Source organism: Onychostoma macrolepis, chromosome 03 (genome assembly GCF_012432095.1).
Source record: "Onychostoma macrolepis isolate SWU-2019 chromosome 03, ASM1243209v1, whole genome shotgun sequence".
Classification (NCBI taxonomy): Eukaryota; Metazoa; Chordata; class Actinopteri; order Cypriniformes; family Cyprinidae; genus Onychostoma; species Onychostoma macrolepis.
This window is the reverse complement of record NC_081157.1, coordinates 54,899,867-54,920,413: the sequence shown is the minus strand read 5'-3', so window position 1 is coordinate 54,920,413 and position 20,547 is coordinate 54,899,867. Positions and strand designations below refer to the sequence as shown.

Sequence of the window (20,547 nt, the reverse complement as noted above, 5' to 3'; positions counted from 1 at the left end):
GACATAAGTTAATCTGTTATACATACTGCAATACAACACAGATACACAGTCACATCTTCTCACTTTATTGACGAATAAACAATTTGAGTATTGAATAAATATTAAATGATATGGTTAAATAGGATAGCATCAGGATTTAAACTACATAATGCACATAATTTTGTGTGAAAGGCACACTTCATAATGTCATCGGCTGCTTTTCATTCATCCTCCTCCGCTTGCATCAACCAAGAAAAGGAACTGTGTATGACAAAGTTATGAATCTTGCAATGGTAAAAGCCATGGCTCATTGCATAGCACACACTAGCAATATCTGCCTTTCAGCAAATCAGAAAGAACTTCTGTATGAACATTAAAAAATTTTCATATTCATCAGTCAAGTTTTCTAAATTCTAACAGCAAATTACCACTCACATTTCCTTCACATAGACTATGGTTTCATTACGATATGTCAATATTTTTTTAGTTTCATGTTTGTTCACAATTCCCAAATTCTTACTTGTGTGGAAAGTGTAACAATTTATGTTCACCTTAAAATAGCATGCATTTAAACTTGTTTTATCAGTTCTAGGAAAGTCTTGAGAGTCACTTGACTTTATCAGAATTCTTAAGATGGAAATGTATAAAATTAATTTATAGCAATAGAAATATTATAACTTACATGAATAGCCAATTATGTTTTGATTCCTATTTATCATTTGAACTTTGTGATAAAATGGCATCATTTAAAAAAAATGATAAAAATAACTAAATTATTGCAATTCAAAAATGCCCAAGACATTGACAGAGCATGTGACAAATGTCATTTTCATTCCTAATTATATTCAAACACTTCATTTTAACTTTGACAGAGCTGTCTGCATGTTTGGTAAATTGACTGTTAAATTAATCATCATGATGGATGGCTGATGGAAATTTTGACATCCAATAGATGTCATTGTCTAGCTCAGTTTAGTTTAAATAGTATCTGTGCAATCAAATCGACGATAATCGCTAGAAATTAAGTGTCCCCAACTGAGCAAGCCAGAGGCGACAGCGGCAAGGAACCAAAACTCCCTCCGAGACAGAATGGAGAAAAAAACCTTGGGAGAAACCAGGCTCAGTCGGGGGTCAGTTCTCCTCTGACCAGACGAAACCCGCAGTTCAAAAGTTTATATTTCTATTTTTATTTTGTTGCAATTTCTAACAATAATAGTATTATGTAGTTAGATATTTTATTATATTTTTAGTTAATTTGTTATACGTATTAGCCAATGTAAGAACAGTACTTTACACAATAAATTTGTGTAAATGTACATTTATTCTGCAGCTGTTAGATTGGAGACACTTATGTTACATTTATACTAGGGGTGTGCAGCGAAGCCAGTATTTGTATCTGTATTTGTATCTGTTATGATCACAAAATTATTCATATCTGTATCTGTATTCGGATAAAACCAGAAATGGGCGGAGCTTGAACCAGAACTTCATACAGATATACTTGATAAGACAGTTATATGTTCATGGTATTACACCCTATCTTTTTTCGTAGTTATCACTGAACAAATATGCTGTGTTTAACTAAGATAATAATTTTTTTATGATTATAACATTTATTTAAATATCTTCTAACAGTCTGAGCCGATACCCTTGTATTGTATAGGCAGTGCTTCGGGCAACGTGAGTTCAAGTCCCCGCTTGGGGACATTTCGTGATCCGATAAATAAATATTTAAATATCTTCTAATTAAAACAGTAAGGGTTCCTATGCAGTTTAGAAATATGGAAATTGATTTAAGTAATTTTCAGGAAATGCATGGAAGGCAACTGCAACACTGCTATTTTATTTGCACTTATTTAATTCATAGTATTTTAAACTAATTTACTTCACACACTTCTTACTGCATTGTAATTTTAGAGGTTTATGTAAAACAACATGATTTCCTTTGGCTCACCGGTTCCTGCGCAGTTTAAAAAGTATTTTACTCAAGTAATTTGCAGGTTGGTAGGCTATAGGTTATGGAAAAAAGGGAACAGAGTCTGGAAAAATATTTGTTTCGACTATTTGCCCTATTCAGTGTTCTAAAAATATAAAATTAAAAATGTCTAAAAATAAATTTATCATGTACAAGTAGAGAGATTTCATGACAAATGTTTAGTGATCATTAGAACACGACTGAATTAATTCAAAGTGCACATTTTCATTATACGCTGGACTCTTTAAAAAAACTTTTTTTTTTTAACTTCACTAAACAAATGTGCGTGTGCCATGCAAACCAGCAAAAGATAAAGAAGCAAACATCTAGGCCTACTAGAAAATGTATCTGTATCAGAGAGCTTGACAGAGAGCTTCTTTGGTTTTTGAAAGACGCGCAACGCGGATGTTTCCGGTCTTTTCGTCCATAAAGTTTACATTCATTCACTTAACACACTCATCATTGCGCGAATTTAGAGGTTTGTGTAAAATATCGCACTGATCCCCTGGCCCACCTGTGAATCTAGCAAACACGTGCTGCAGCCTCAGCCGAATATTCGGGCAGAATTATTCGTTATCCGTTATTCGTTTTAAAAGCCATTATCCGTGACTTTGGGCACACCCCTAATTTGTATGCAACACCAACAGCTGAGGAGTACAGGACAGCATACATCGGCAACATTCTGTTAACGGGAGGAGTAAATATATTAAATAGAATAAAATAGAACACACTTTAAAAAGAGTTCCCATTTATCCAATTTAAAATTAGTTACTACATGATGTTTTCACTGTCATTGTGTTCATGTTAGTTCACAGTACATTAACTAATGTTTTTTTTTTTTTTTTTATTATTGCATTTTTAAAAATATGTTATTTAAAATTAAGATTAATAAATGCTGTAGAAGTGCTGTTCAGTGTTACTTTTTGTTAACTAACGTAGATTACTAACCTTAAAAATGGAAAGTGTTTCCCACAAAACATGTAAATGATTTTAGCTACAAATCTTCAAATTTAATTTCACAATATCAGGTTATTACCAAATATATAAACTGGCAATCTGTTTGGCTACCAGCCCTCCCATTACAGCCAATCTAAGCGTGAAATTCTCAAATTTCATCAAAAAAATCAACTACTAGCCTAATACAAATTTAACCTGAACTGGGTAGAATATAGTCTGTACCTGCTGCCAGTCTCAAATGCTTAAATCACAAGACCCTATCTACCCCTCAAAGACGGACAAATAATCCTGAAAATATTTTAAAAACATGCATTCTCATGACATGTATTAGCAACACTATATTCATGCTTCAACCACACCACTTCTGTCTAAACATTTAACTCTTGCTTGGGAATTGTCAGAAGTAAAGCTCTTGAGCAACAAAGCATCCAAAGGGCCAGGGAATGTCTGCAAAAACAATTACACATGCTAAAAATCATACATTTTTAAAGAAATGTTACCTGGCTAGTTCAGCTGTATTCCACTATTGAATGTCACCAGCAGGAAAGCCGAACAATCAATGCACGAACAGTATGCCTGTGTACCCGTTGCTGAAGCCGCTGAATAAAAGCACCTGATAAATTAATAAAGATAAATGCTTATTTAAAGTTTTCCTTTATAATGACCAAACAAAGGAAAGACCAACAATTAAAGACCAATTGAATCAAAAGCTTCCTACAATATTCTTTTAAATAAGTTTCAGAGACAGGGTAGATTAAAGCGAATGACCATCTGATATCAAAGCTTACAACTTGACACCACAATAACTCATGTGACCTATGCTGACAAATGGCAAAGCCTTGATGGCATAGCTGACCGACCAGCTATATTTGTGTAGAGTCCTAATATGACCACCCTTAGGGAAAAGATGCCTTACAATTTTTACTGTCCACATGTTCCCATCTTATAAGGTGTTATGTTATAAGGCCTTAGAATTTATTCCACAGCCTCCTGTCATCTTCTCAAAGGTTTTAGCAAAGAAAAAGGACAAGGGCGTGATCCAAAGTCAGGCACACGGCACACTCAACACCACACCATCCTGAAGACTCCTCTAGAAATCAGGGGAGCGTTCATGATGCATTCACTACTGCTCAGAAACATCACACAAGACTCACTGATCATGGATTTATTCATCCAATAATCATAAATGCATTTGAATGCTCAGACATGCCTGAGTCAATGCGGCACTGATATATGTGGTAGACTACGCTATAAATGCAATATTTCTAGATTTAAATGTGGAGGATCACTTGTAGCATTGTTATATATCGTCATACTGTCCTGACTTTATATAAGAAATTATAGACCTAAAAGTATGACTTTCCATAAAACTACTTTGAAACCATGTGTATTGTGATAGCGCAAAAGACTTTGATTGACTGTAATATGTCTCTGATTCTGAGATCAACTAAATTTACAAATTAACAGACAGCCGAAGCCCAACAGACTAGCACAGCCATTGGAAGAGTGCAAAACTGAAATAATAAACTGGAAATGAGCAGAGTCAGGAGAAGAAAAATGAAATGCATGGCTAAAAAACAAAGCTGGCATTTAGTCCAAATAAGAACCAGATGAAATGAAACTGCTACACGTCTTATAGTGTATTAGACATGTCCATTCATCTGATTAGAATGCAAGCTACATTACAAAAATCACTTAAGGAATATTAAAATCTTTGTAAAGCATTTCTTGTTACCATATTATGTTATTAATTTGGAATATGACCTGAAAAATGACTCATTTCAGGAAACATATCTCATTCCTTTTCACAGTTTTGTCTACACAGCAACGCAGCATTATTCTGCCAGATCGTGGCTGACCTTCAGCTTAAGTGTTACAGACATGATTTACAACTGCTGTGCCCAAATGTGCTGCTTTGTCACATGAAAAGCTTCCAAGGCCTCTGGGAACAGTATCCAAGTGACATTTGAGAGCTTCTCCACGGCTAAACTGGGCTGTAATGTAGTGCCAAGGCACTTGAAGAAGATTGTGTTCAACATAAGACCCAAACATTGTCTGAACTCCAGTAACTGACACCTTCACATAATAACCAGGTAATAACAAGGTTACGGTGCTCAATCACAAGTAATGCCCATAAATGCATCAAGTAATATTTTTAATTAAAGTATTGGCTTATTTTCTAATATTCATTTTGCAAGGAGTGAATTTAATTCTTTATAAAATTAATTTTGAGGCCAAAACTCAGGAACTCTCCCAAAGACGGATGCCATGCAATAAAGCCATAAAACTAATTTCCAAAGAGAACAAAAAACACCACCCTGACCAAACCTATCTTCTTTGTTCATTCACGACCCCCTCCTTCCCCACTGGGCATGACATAGAAGTGTCAAGAACTAAAGTTGCCAGACTTACAAACTGAATTTATTATATCTTAAGAATTAATAATCTTAACCCTTTCATGTTTGGTATCATTTTAAAGGTCTCTGTGCGATGGGTAAATTGGTCTCAATTTCACCATAGTCACTTATATTATGAGAAATATTGAAAACTTGAGTGAATTCTGTGCTTTTGTTGTGGGCGGTCTCCTTTCAAAATCTGATAAACATTGCTCTACAGGTGTGACCATTTGGAGCACGAGAACAGCTCCTACTGAGGCTTCTCATCCCCATACACAGATCTAATCTGTTTTGGGGCAGAGAATAAATGTTTATGTCCCTTTTGTTCTGGGAGTATTTAAGGGAAAGCTGCAAATCCGTCAGCGCGATTCTGGAGCCAGATCAGCCCGTAGTGTGGAGTGTATTTAATATGCTCCATTCTATGTATTTTCTTGAAGTCAGGTAGACATTTTACTCTTAGATTCATCTTTGAACAACTGATTATTATGTATTTTCTTATTTTTGAATTGGCTTCTTATTATTTTATTATGTAATTGGCATGACACGTTTACCTGACTAATAATAAATTTAGGGGTGTCCCCGAATAGTCGACGATTCGATGCTTCGATTCGAGGAGCCTGATTCGACTCCCAATCTCTCAGTCGAATATTCGCGGGGTGTTATTATTATCATGCCATTTTGGCTATGGGGGTGCTCAGTGTCTGATTTCACATCGAACTACCGGTTTTCTATTTATAAGCACGCTTGATCAACAAACTACAGTTAGTCCAAAATGCAGCAGCTAGAGTCCTTACTAGAACCAGGAAATATGACCATATTAGCCCGGTTCTGTCAACACTGCACTGGCTCCCTATCAAGCATCGGATAGATTTTAAAATCTTGTTAATTACTTATAAAGCCCTGAATGGTTTAGTTCCTCAGTACTTGAGCGAGCTCTTATCGCATTATAGTCCTCCACGTCCGCTGCGTTCTCAAAACTCTGGCCGTTTGATAATACCTAGAATATCAAAATCGACTGCGGGCGGCAGATCCTTTTCCTATTTAGCACCCAAACTCTGGAACAGTCTACCTAACACTGTTCGGGAGGCAGACACACTCTGTCAGTTTAAATCTAGATTAAAGACCCATCTCTTTAGCCTGGCTTACACATAACGCACTAATACGCTTCTATTATTCAAATCCGTTAAAGGATTGTTAGGCTGCATTAATTAGATCAACCGAACCGAACACTCCCATAACACACGATGTACTCGTTACATCGTAAGTAGAATGGCATCTACACTAATATTTGTCTGTTTCTTTCCTATTCTGTTTCTCAGTACGTATCCGGTCAGATGGTGGATCAGCACCAAGAGATGATGTCTACAGCCCTGATCGTCAGCGGAGACCAGGACACCCAGATGACCCCCAGAGACATATCCCCAGCGAAAACCTCGATTAAAATACAATAAAACTAAAAATATAACTAAATAACGAAAATATAATATAATACCTAACTACATAATACTACTATTGTTAGAAATTGCAACAAAATTAAAATAGAAATATTAACTTTTGAACTGTGGGTTTCGTCTGGTCAGAGGAGAACTGACCCCCGACTGAGTCTGGTTTCTCGCAAGGTTTTTTTCTCCATTCTGTCACAGAGGGAGTTTTGGTTCCTTGCCGCTGTCACCTCTGGCTTGCTCAGTTGGGGACACTTAATTTCTAGCGATTATCGTCGATTTGATTGCACAGATAATATTTAAACTAAACTGAGCTAGACAATGACATCTCTGAATTCAATAATGAAATGCCTTTAACTGAAAATTGAGTGTTTAATCTTATCATTATACATTACTGACACTCTATCCTCCAATTTGATACTGTTAAGTGCTTTGACACAATCTGTATTGTAAAAGCGCTATATAAATAAAGGTGACTTGACTTGACTTTGCGACAATCGCTGTGTCTGGAGCAAAGAAGGTAGAACCCGTTGCTGGCAAAATGCAGGTAACTAAACTATAATCAAATATCATCCAAAGTACAGTAACAGAAATATTGTACATGATGAAATTATTTAAATGATTACCAGGGGTCTCTGGGGGGGGGATTACCAGGGGTCTACTGTTATCAGCACATGTTGAAGTAGATTCGTCTCTTGTCTCTGAGATAAGATGCGCTGTTAATGCAGCATTAGAAAACTCCGTCAGTTTTTTAACTTTCACTTTCTGTATGACTGAAGTTAAGACGTTCACCGGCATAACTATTGCGCAAAGTTTGCACGTTGCTTGTGTGATATCCATTGGCTCGCCTTCATGGTTTAAAACTACATGAATACATAAAAGAGGAATCAATTCGGTATGCCGCACTCTCTGAACCACTCTATGCTTGTACGCGCTTCGGGTGTGTGCGAGTACAGCGCGCAAGTAATGAATTGAGTTCTGTTTCGTTTCTTCTTGTGGTTTTAAATAGATTGAACGTGTAAATTGGCAAATTAATCTGCGAATCACATGCCGAACGGTGGGGTCTGGACCTGGTCCGTATATCATGGATCAACTGCAATCCGTTTAAGCCCTATGACAGATCAGAGGAATCTTTTATTTACTAATTTAACCATCGTCAAATTGCTACTCTATATCAATCGCATACAACAAAAATAAAGAGTAATTAGAAAAATCATTTACGCACAATAAATAATAGAGCGTCATATCTATACACATTTTCCCCAGAACTTTCTCGCGACCCGGTAGGAATTCTTCCACGGCCCGGTAGTGGGTCGCGACCCGGTGGTTAGGGACCTCTGCTCTAGAGGATCAAATCATTGCAGCCAACTCTCTGCTGGAGGCTTATGGAAATGCCAAGACTGTAAGGAATGACAACTCCTCTCGTTTTGTAAGTTGCTGAGGTTAAATTATACAAATTCAGTTAAAATTCCAAACCTGAGAAATTCTAAGCTGTTCTAAATATTTCAATCTCTGTAGGGTAAATTCATCAGGATTCACTTCGCGACCACTGGAAAACTGGCCTCAGCTGATATTGAAACTTGTGAGACATCATTGTTTTAAGGCAAATATTTTTATTTGGATGATAACAGGTGGATCAACTGAACTGAAAACATGAGATTTATTTGGTCTGTGTAAAAACAGACTGCTATTGACATTCTGGGCTTCAGTGCTGATGAGAAAATCAGCATCTACAAGCTGACAGGTGCTGTGATGCATCATGGGAACATGAAGTTCAAACAGAAGCAGAGAGAGGAGCAGGCTGAACCTGACGGCACTGAGGGTAAGATGTTCTATCAGCACATATTTACATTCAAACATTCTCTTTATTAGGGCGGAACGTAAATGGTAAAAAGACAGGCTTCAAGTCTCATATGAAATCTTACAGAACTCTCTCTCTGCCTTTCAGCGAGCTGCCAAGGCTGAAAAGTGTAGATACTTTTCAGAGTTAATCACACAAAAGACGGTTCCACCTGGTCTCTCTTCGAGTCTGTTAACCTGAACACCTTAATCAAAACTCTGTCTAGCCTGAAACCCACAAGGTGACCTCAGGACGTTATTCCAACACGTTTTCTTTGACAGATCATTGAGTGCGTTTACATGGACCCTCTTAATGCGATTATAATGAGATTTTGGCGATATTGCGATTATGCTTTACCTCATGTAAACGCAATACTTCGATCCAAATAATACGATTAAGCTCATAATCGCAGCAAGCATAATCGTATTAACATAGGTGGCGTACGCCGATTTTAATCGGAATATACAAGCATGTAAACACCTTAATCGCAGTATTGCCGCTCTGACCAAAGTGCGGCAAGTACCAAAAATAAAAGTATCGGTATCGAGCGAGTACTGGAAAAAGTTGTATTGGTGCATTACTAGATTCTACTCGTTTATTGATGAAATAAAAACATTTAAAGAGTGGCTGTCAATTTGTTTTCATGCTGGATATAGTCAAACATTAAATACTGAAGAACAGATTCAGTAAAAATATCATGAATACCTAATATAATGCATATATTTATCATAATGCTCTCCCCTAGAGTTATTTTGGCTGTGACTAGCGGGTTAAGATACCATCTCTTCCTGTTTTTTTTTGTGTGTAAAGAAAACACTTATTATTATTATTATAGGCAAAGTACAAAGACAATTTTAATAAATAACGTTATTAACCGTTATTTTTTCTACATGAACCAGTTTTGGAACGATAATAATACAGAGGAACGCAAGAACAGAAACTATTTGATTATTGAGCTTTATGAATTATGAACCACTTTCAGTTCTACACTGCAAAAAATTATTTTCTTAGTATACGTCTTATTTTCTAGTATAAATATCTAAACATTTTTTAATCAAGATGCATTCAATTGACAAGTAAAATTACCTAAGATGTTAAGTCTTTTCTGAAAGAAAAAAAAAAAAATCAAATGTTTAAAAACGAGCAAGAATATCTGCCAATGGGGTAAGAAAACAATTCAAAGGCTAAACGAGATTATTTTTCTTGCCCCATTGGCAGATATTTTCTCTTGTTTTAACAAAAACTGAACTTTTTTGATCCACTTCAAATGTTGACTACTGTATCAAACTTTTGTTAAAGTTCTCCTAAAACAAGAACACATTTTGGTTTTAGGTTTAGGACAACTTCAAATGTTGACAAGTGTATTTTTTTCAGAAAATATCTTAAACCATTTTCCTTGTAAAGTAAATGTATCTTGATTCAAGAGTTTTTAGATATGTATACTAGAAAACAAGACAAAAATACTAAGGAAGAAAATCATTTTTTGCAGTGTATCAGACACTATTTGTTGTCAAAAAGCAAGACGCTATAATGTGGAAAAATGCAGAATTTATTAGATTTAGAAAGGGCTCAGCGTCCTCGTTTCGCTCTTCCTCTGAACGAGCCGCCCTTGATCTTCTTCCTCACGCCGCTCGACTGCTCTCCATCATCAGCCTCTTCCTCGTCTGCTTTCGGCCGCTTCCTCTTCTCTGAGCTCTCCTTCATCTCCTGACAGAAACAGACACGCATGCTTTCATCAGACACACGTTCATATTCATATTCATCCGAGATCTCAAACACAGAAGGAGCACGTACGATCCGCGCGAATCTCTGCGCTTCGTTAACTCGCTCCGCTAGCATCATCACTTCCTCTTCCTGTGTGGGGAAGGCAGGCAGTTTCTTCCCGATCAGCGCTTCGATTCGCTGGAACAGCTCCACATCATACCTGCGCAAACAGAGCATGAGAAAACAATAAGAGCCTGTGTGAAACCCTCTGCTTTACTAACATACCGACACTGAAGAATGAATAAACAAGACAGAAAGACTGAGACTGACTGTGTGACGAAGGTGATGGATTTCCCAGATCTCCCTGCTCTGGCGGTGCGGCCCACACGATGGATGTAGTCCTGAGAGAAAACAGATTCATCATCAACAAAACACACACCTAAAATTCAAACGCAGCGCTTTTGCATTCGAATGTGGATTTTTATTTTAAATTCGACAAATATTCGAAATTCTAATTTTTTTTTTTGTTGACAGCCCTAAACAGAAGGAAGATGCACAACTCGACCACAGACCGTCACTTTTCCTGGTATGTAAACAATCAATTATATATTTCAAAATATCACTCTGGTCACACTGAGCCAATATTAATTCTGATGACTTTCCTGTGACTGATCACACTTCAACTTCAAATCAACATTTAAATATCAACTTTTCCTAAAACTAGTCTTTAAACCAAACCAGTCTTTAATAATGTCTGAAAATATATCCAAACATAATACAAGTAATGTGCTTTATGTCTTATGTTCTCACTCTGCAGCAAACGGTTTATATGTATTTATATATATAGGGCTGCAGCCATCTAGTGGTTACACCATGGTATTACAGATGATAAATTGTGCATAATTTAGATATATTATTTTTTAAGAGATTTTACTAATATATATATATATATATATATATATATATATATATATATATAGATCTGAAATCAAGAAAGCCCAAACGTGTCCCTGAAGCACAGAAGCAGTCATAAGCAGCACAGATATATTTGTAGCAATACATTGTATGGGTCAAAATTATACATTTTATGCCAAAAATCATTAGGATATTAAGATCATGTTCCATGAAGATATTTTGTAAATTTCTTACCGTAAATATATCAAAACTTCATTTTTGATTAGTAATATGCATTGCTAAGGACTTCATTTGAACAACTTTAAAGGAGATTTTCTCAATATTTAGATTTTTTTGCACCCTCAGATTCCAGATTTTCAAATAGTTGCATCTCAGACAAATATTGTCCAACAAACCATACATCAATGGAAAGATTATTTATTCAACTTACAGGGTTTCAAAAACCCTGACCCTTATAACTGCTTTTGTGCTCCAGGGTCACAAATATGTTTTCATTCTCATATAACTCTGTCTTCATTAATTTGTATGTTTCTCTAGAAGCGTTTAGGCTGTTTAGAGTTCCCACAGCTCTGCATTCAGGTCTGAATCTGATTTTATCACAGCAGAGTAAAGCATGTGTGTGTGTGTGTGTGTGTGTGTTCACCTTGGAGTGTGTGGGGATGTCGAAGTTGATGACGCAGTCCACATGTGGGATGTCCAGGCCGCGAGACGCCACGTCTGTGGCCAGCAGGACTGAGCGAGACTTGGACTTGAACTTGTTAAGAGCTCCGAGACGCTTGTTCTGAACACAGAGACACACATCAAATCACCCACAGTCTCGTGTGCTTCTACAGCACTGAGTCAAAGCAGCTTCAGAGATCACCGATGGATTCAGGAGTGAAGCTACTCTACTCATACATATATATATATATATATATATATATATATATATGGGGACACTTAATTTCTAGCGATTATCGCCGATTTGATTGCACAGATACTATTTAAACTAAACTGAGCTAGACAATGACATCTCTGAATTCAATAATGAAATACCTTTAACTGAAAATTGAGTGTTTAATCTTATCATTATACATTACTGACACTCTATCCTCCAATCTGATACTGTTAAGTGCTTTGACACAATCTGTATTGTAAAAGCGCTATATAAATAAAGGTGACTTGACTTGACTCAAGACAATCACCATTTACTGCATGTTCTCGATCTGACCACATCATGATATCAGATGATGATCTGATTGTGTACCTGACTCATCTGTCCGTGGAGAGGGATGGCTGTGATGCCCAGGTTTCTGAGCAAGAGCGCCACCCGCTGGGCGTTATTACATGTGCCGCAGAAAACCATGAAGGAGTTCCCAGCCAGTTCATTCAGGATAGAAACCAGATAACAGTCCTGCAAACAGACACAAGCTCACATCACACACATTCACTGACAGCACTCTCCTCAGAGTCAGCGTTTAATAAAGAGAGAACCTTGTATTTGGACGGGATGAAGATGTAATACTGCTGCAGTTTGTCGACGGTGGCGTATTTGGAAGAAACGGCACATTTAACAGGATCCTGTAGAGCTGCGCGCTGCAGCTTCTGCACCTATAACACAGAGAACCGCCACTTTAATCAGGTCAGGACCGCTGCTTTAAACACAGTCTGTGTGTCTGAAACACAGAGAACCGCCGGCTTTTAAACAGGTCTACACTGATGCTTACAGTTACTTTCAACTGCTTGCACAGTCAGCTTTCAGAAATTATGTGACAAGTAAAAAGCAAAAGCACACACCAAATCTGCAAAACCACTCTAATTCTCAGCCTTTTTGTAAAACACAACACACAATTCTCTATGTAACACACAAATCTAACAGGAAGTATCTTGATTTCAAACACAACCAATCAAAAAGCCACACTAATTCATCTCTAACTGTATTCACAACCACAAATGCTTACAGGAAAAATGTTTCAATCTTGCTTTTGTGTTTACCATGAATTTTTCAGCATCTCTATACCAATTACTTTCAACCGTGTACAGAAATGTACAGAAGCTCATGAAAGAAGAGCTTCAGGTTTTGAGTAACTGTGTGTGTATATGATATATCCAACAATATAATATGGCAAAGGTGTTTGCAACATAAGACAATTGTTTGCTTTTGCTTGTGATATTTTGAATGCAGTGCTTCATTTTGCAAGAGATGTGAGGCTTTTTGCATTTTGTGTGTGCAATTCTTGGATTTGTGTGTAAAGGGGGGGGGCAAAGAATTGAAATTGAAAATGCGTGTAAGCAGCTGAAAAAGAAACTATAAAACATTGTCTGTGTGTTCGTACCTTTTTAGTCATGGTGGCCGAAAACAGGAAGGTGCGTCTGTCGCGAGGAATCACCTTCAGGATCTTATCCACCTGAAACACACGAGTACAGATACTGTACTGACATTACTGAGCTCAAACTACACACACACTCAAATGTTTGGGGTCACTATGTCATTATTGTTTTTGTTCATCAAGGACACTTTAAATTGATCAAAAGTGATGATAAAGACATTTATAATGTAACAAAAGATTTCTGTTTCAATGAAATGCTGTTCTTTTGAACTTTCTAGTCATCTGTGAATCCTGGAAGATAAAAAGTATCACGGTTTTCAAAGAAACATTGTGAAGTATAACGGTGTTCAACATTGATAATAATCAGAAATGTTTCTTGAGCTGCAAATCAGTATATTAGAATGATTTCTGAAGATCATGTGACACTGAAGAGTAATGATGCTGAAAATACAGCTTTGATCACAGAAATAAATTACAGGTACAAATCCAGCAACAACAGATCAGAGCAGCTGCACGATTATGACAAAAATCATAATTGTCGATTATTCCCTTGAGATTGTAATTGCGATTATTAATAATGATTATTTTGAACAGATTTATGCCATTGTTTGAAGCTGGATGCCATATTTTTATATAAAATCTATATTTAAAAAGGCTGAAAACACTCTTCCTGAACTTTTATTGCTTTTCTATAGCACTGAGCCTCAAATGTCAACTATACATTGGTTTGGTTTCTTCTTTAAACAAAAAAAAATGGTAAGATTATGCATGGTATAATAATGTTATACTAAAACTAAAAGAAAAAAAAAAGAAAAAATGATTTACTAAAGTTACATATTTCATTTACAATTAAACAGACACAATTTCAAATTACAGTAACATTTTACAGTACAATTTATGAGTTGGGATGCAGATGTACATTTAACAGTACCATTGTGAAAACTGTAACAGCCTCATCTTTTATACATAACCAAAAGTACAGACCCTCATTACCATGGTAAAAAAGTATATGGTTATAACTATATGGTTTCTATGGTGTTTGCATTGAAAAACAGTAGAACTAAAGACATTCAGTCAATTACAAATCCACATCAACTGATAGAATAATTAACAAAATAATGTAATTATATTCCTTTACTCCTTTAACATATTTAGTATATTACTAATATAATAATACTCAATATAAATATCCTACTTTTCTGCCACCGTACCATTGTTACCGTTAGTGTTACTACAGTAAAACTGTGGTAAATGTGGGTGATTTGTGGATTGAAACGTCTTCTAACTGGATCGTTGTTGCACTGTTTCTGCATCAGTGTTGATGAGAGTAACAGCTCCGATTTATTTAGCTTTAAACTAGTTTAAATTAAAGATACTGGAGAACTCTGCGCTGAACTCAAGTGCTTCTTACTGTATTTCACAGCGTTGTTTAGCGCGTGATCGCGACTGGTTACTGTAATAAACGCATGTGCTCTAAGCTCACGCTGCGCCGTTTTCTGTTGAGGCGAGCGGATAAAAGGTCTGTGTGGCACGCAGTTCAAATGAGTACCGCTATTTTGTTCCGCTTTTGACACGTTTAGCATTTAACACATCTATCATGCGCAACAGAGTGACAACGACTATCAGTTAGACAACATGTCTTTTATCCAGTGTGTTTGAGTTTGTTAAACCCCGCGCTGCAAACACCTCTCAAGCACACAGAATAATGCAAGTGGCCATTTTTAATTGTTTATTAGAGGTTCAAGCACGTAGTGCTGAACCCCTATTGTAATTGTAAGGATTTTTACAATAGGGGGCGCTACAGCAAACAAAAATATGAAATCGCTCATAAGTCCTAGACCGTTTGTCGCAGTAAACTTACTTTTACGAACTAGTCCTAGGTTTTTCGCCCGATCGGATCCAAACCACTGCAGAAATATTCTCTGGACAATGATTATCAATAATGATAAAAAAAAAGTTGAAATTTCGACTAACCGTCGCATAGGGACGCCAAAGCGTTCGTAAGGGGCCATTTTTACTAAAACGGCTATAATGCCTGAACAGAATGAGATATCTTCACCAAACTCGGTATGCGGTATGATTTCTATTGGGATCACTGGTATATCCCTTGATTGGTTTAAATCATATTTATCTGGTCGGACTCAGTTCGTTCAAATAAAAATTTTAAATCGCGGATATCTCAGATAACCAGTGGTGTGCCTCAAGGTTCAGTCCTGGGTCCTCTTCTGTTCATAGTGTATTTACTACCTCTAGGACAGATTTTTCGTAAATTTAATATAAATTTTCACTGTTACGCAGATGACACCCAGCTCTATATATCTTCGAAGCCCAGTTCAGTATTGCCGTCTTCCTCTCTTTTGCTCTGTCTTTCTGAAATTAAATCATGGTTTGCATGTAATTTTCTCAAAGTTAATAGTGCGAAAACTGAAATTTTATTAGTAGGTACTAAATCAAAACTGCGTAATTGTGGAAGTTTTACACTTACTATCGACAACTCTGTTATCTCTCCTTCTTCTCAGGTCAAGAGTTTGGGTGTCATCCTTGACAGTACTGTCTTTCGAGGCACATGTAAATAATATTACACGGTCCGCATATTACTATCTGCGAAATATTAATCGTCTTCGACCATCTCTTTCTGTTAATGGTACTGCTGTTCTCGTGCATGCATTGGTTACCTCTCGAATTGACTACTGTAACTCTCTGCTCAGCGGTGTTTCACAGAAACTTATTCATAAACTTCAGATGGTTCAGAATTCAGCAGCTCGGATCATTACACGAACACCGTTGAATGAGCATATTACTCCAGTTTTAGGGCACCTTCATTGGCTTCCAATCAGATATCGTATTCAATTCAAGATTTTACTTTTTACTTATAAGGCCCTTTATAATCTAGCACCTTCTTATCTTAGTGAACTTCTTCGTGTGTATGTACCTACTCGATCCCTCAGGTCTTCTGCTTCTGTGACTCTTGTTGTACCATCTGTACGTTTAACTACCATGGGAAGTAGAGCCTTTAGTTGTATTGCTCCGACACTTTGGAATACATTACCTCAATATATACGTAATAGTCTTAGTCCTTCAATTTTTAAATTGCGCCTTAAAACTCATTTTTTTAGATTAGCCTATCCTGAGTGATTTTATTTAGGTTATTGTGTATTGATTTTTTGTATTATTGTTTGTGTTGTTGTTTCTTCCCTTTGTTTAATTGTGTATTTTATTATTGTAAGGTGTCCTTGAGTGTCTTGAAAGGCGCCCACAAATAAAATGAATTATTATGCATGGGTGGCGCTATAAGATGGAAAAAACATAAATATGGCTATAACTACGTAAGCGTTAGCACAATTGACCTGAAAATTGGTATGCAGTGTCTTTGTCCAATGTGCCATAAGGATCTACGAGGACATTGGCGTATCTCAAAAAACATGGCTGCCATCGGCCAATGAAATTTGAGCACCTACTAGACAAGGTTAACGGAGGTCAATCAGAATGAATCTCGGTGGGCATGTTCGACTCATGGCCCTCAAAGTCTGTAAGAATTTTGAAAGAAATCGGCGACTAGTTGGCTCTAACGAGATTTATTGGCTCTGGAATCATGTGGTGTTTCACACATCCACACAATATGCATATCATTTGATAGATCTCCTCATAATGAACAACTTTGCCTCAAGAACCACTGCTGTCAATCAAATAGTTAATTATTCACAAATATGTTAAAATTTTTTGAATTTTGTCACTTTGATTATAACGGGGTCATTTAGAAAAGGGCCGTGGCCACATATACCCAAAAGCCTATAAAACCTAAATGAAAACTCAAAACTTTACAAAACTTGTGAGAGATGACTCTCAACCAACATGCAAAGTTTCATGGAAATCAGACCATAGGTGGCGCTATACCAGTTAAAAAGGCCTCAAAAACACAATTTCTGTAGAAAATGACCTCAAATTGCAGAACATGTTCATATATTCACACACACATTAGATCTACATATAATATTACAGATATCCTAATTCTGAACAACTGCTGTCAATCAAACTGTTCCGTATTTGAGATTAAAAAAAAAAAAAAAAAACTACTTTTGTGAACTATCAAAATTTTTTTTTTTTTTTAAATCAATAAAAACAATGCAGTACAATTCTCTAGACTCAATAGGTCAACAATTATTATTTGCATTTGGACAACTACAAACCGGTCATTTTATAATATGTTCTTTACATAGTGTACCCAAAGGCCTATTAATACTAAAAGAAAGCCCGCAACTTCTCTCAAAACTGTGTAAAATGATGCATAATTTCATTCTAAACAAGCATGCATTTAAGAGAGATTGGGCAAAGAATAACACTATAATAGTTATAAAGGTTAAAAACAGTGTTGTATAATAAATTGCGATTTATAATCACTAGATGGCAGCGGAAGACCACTAATGGGCTTATTAAACACTAAAACAGTTCATAGGTTTAGATATGGATTCATGCTTAAACATTATAAAATCGCTGTTATAACATTTTAAATCTCGAGTCAAAGTTTACCATTTTGTTCATACAGACATATCAGTTTTTACAATTTTGCCAGATTACGATTACAGTGAATCCTGACATCTAAACTCTTAAAAAGAGAAGACTTGCAATACGTTTTGTGTCACCTATCACTTACTTCAAATATCTATATCTGCAACAAAATGTGTGTGCATGCATGTCGTGTATGTGTGTGTAAATATGCTTATAGACTATTAATATACTAGTTTAATCATTTAATTTCAGTGTGTGTGTGTGTGTGTATGTGTGTTGTGTCTGTGAACCTATTCTCCATTTTGGATGTGTTTAACTGTCAGCCATACATCCAGGTTGGCCATGAGTCAAGACCTCCTTAAAGACCTTAAAGTGCTTGAACCCCGGTAATCGCTGCTTGCAGCTATATTTTATTTTTGTAATCGCGGCTTTGAACAATTATGTAATCGTGGCTTCCATAATCGTAATCGCGATTAGAAATTAAATTAATTGTGCAGTCCTAGTCAGAGTGTTATCAGACCTTCAATTATCATTACATTATATCACATGTTTTCAGAAACAGACCAAACAAGTTCATTCTCACGAAGAGAGATTCCCTCCATGTTAACATTAGGGCTGGGTATTGACAAATTTTGCAATTCAATTTGATTTTGATTCAATTCAAATCAATATTGATTATTTTGGATATATCTATCAGGTACAGTACATGGCACATTTTCTCAAGGAAAAAAACTCAACTAATGCTGTAAAATATACATGAGAGTCAGCTGGTACTACTTCATAATATTGGGGGTTAAAGTTAACTGATCTGTATCCAAATACTTACATTACACTCAATTATGTTTTTACGATAATAAATCACAATACTAACTTTACAATTACATAACTATATTTCTTCTCCAATTCATTTTTTTGAAATATAAACATTTAAATGGTGGCTGTCATAAAAACTTGACAGATTTATTCAAAAATAAATTACATTTTGAAGAACAGTAAACATTATGGATATAGTGCATATATTTAGCAAAATGCTCCTCTCTAGAGTTCATTTCCAGCTGACTACTGAGTTTATGGTCAACGAATATGTTTATTCTGAGGTAAATGTGACGTCACGTTACATATTGTTCTCAAGCTGTTATATTGACATCTTTCCACGGTTCCGAATCTGAGACTTTGTTTCATATCAAAAGTAACAAAGCACTAATTTTATTGCGATTTATTGAATGGGAGGATTGCAACAATGTTTCGTTCTTTAAATGAACACTATTAGTTTAATCGATTCTTGGGATTTAAGAATTGATATCGTTTCATAAAAATGAGAATCGATTAAAATCGAGAAATCAATATTTTTTGCTCAGCCCTAGTTAACATGTGTTAAATAAAGACATGTTCATCATCATATGACTAAACAACAGCGGAACTACGTATTATATTACAACACAAAAATAAACGAAAAGTTTATACACAATATCGCCGGTTACTTTGCCTTTTGTATGCAAAAAGGGACACGATAGGGGAAGGGATGCTGAGGTGGCCATTGTTGCAGCAACTCCCGACCTTTTGGTTGTAGCGACTGGAATTAAGAGGTCTCGGGCAGATGCGGTGTTCGATACAGGATGCACATATTCATTGATGCGCAAATGTTTGTGGGAAAGAATTAAGAAGGAGAATGATTCTTGTATTGGTCAAAAGTTTCTGATGGCTAATGGGCAAGAGAGTCGAGCTATAGGGAAGATTAATTAACTCGTTCACCTTCATGATACCCATTTGGTCGTTACTATATACGTATTGGATGACACCCAGTTATATTTGCCATTGTTGCTGGGGTTGGATTTTCTTTGCACAGGACAGGTTGCTTTAAAGCCTTAAGCCCAATTTATACTTCTACGCCGTAAGCTGTGCGTCAGTTTTCATTTATACTTCTGCATGGACGTGCAGCACATGGACCGCTAGTCTGCAGTGTCCAAAAGCGAAAACCCATCATGATGCATACCCCATGCCTTTGGTGCATGAAATCTTGAGTCTTTGCGAGGTGCACAGATTTTCAGTTCACTGGATTCACAGAGTGGATTCTCAGGGAAAATGTCCTGGGAGAACTGAAAGGAACGGTATGCTTTGTGTATATCGATGATGTGATTGCTTTTTCACAGACACCAGAGCAGCACTTACGAGATCTGGAGGCGGTTTTCCAAAACCTTCATGTAGCTAACTTTACCTTAAATGTCAAAAAGTGCCATTTTTTCATGTCCCAAATAGTATTTTTGGTAAATGTGGTATCAGGTAACGGTGTGGAAGTTGATCCAGAGAAAGTGAAGGCAATTCTGGCTTACCCTCGGCCCGGTGATTTGAAAACTTTACAGCGCTTTATTGGCATGTTGGGTTGCTATCATAAGTTTATTCCCCACCGTGCAGATATAATTGCTCCCTTGAATAATTTGAAAAAGAAGGGGCAATCTTGGGATTGGACATCGGCATGTCAGGTAGCTTTTGAAAATTTAAAGCAAGCATTGTTGCAATTACCAGT

General features: G+C 36.4%; 1 protein-coding gene across 1 annotated transcript in view; it reads right to left on the bottom strand.

Moving 5' to 3' along the window:
• Positions 1-10,094: 10,094 nt before the first annotated feature.
• ddx47 (DEAD (Asp-Glu-Ala-Asp) box polypeptide 47) overlaps positions 10,095-20,547 on the bottom strand; it is a 15,376-nt gene continuing 4,923 nt past the window's right edge. The window contains exons 6-12 of the mRNA XM_058769478.1: positions 13,524-13,595; positions 12,682-12,798; positions 12,455-12,601; positions 11,852-11,989; positions 10,624-10,694; positions 10,384-10,513; positions 10,095-10,296 (exon numbers count right to left, since the gene is read on the bottom strand). Of these exons, the coding sequence (XP_058625461.1) occupies positions 10,159-10,296; positions 10,384-10,513; positions 10,624-10,694; positions 11,852-11,989; positions 12,455-12,601; positions 12,682-12,798; positions 13,524-13,595 (813 nt within the window). The 3' untranslated portion in view covers positions 10,095-10,158. The remainder of the gene's footprint in view (positions 10,297-10,383; positions 10,514-10,623; positions 10,695-11,851; positions 11,990-12,454; positions 12,602-12,681; positions 12,799-13,523; positions 13,596-20,547) is intronic.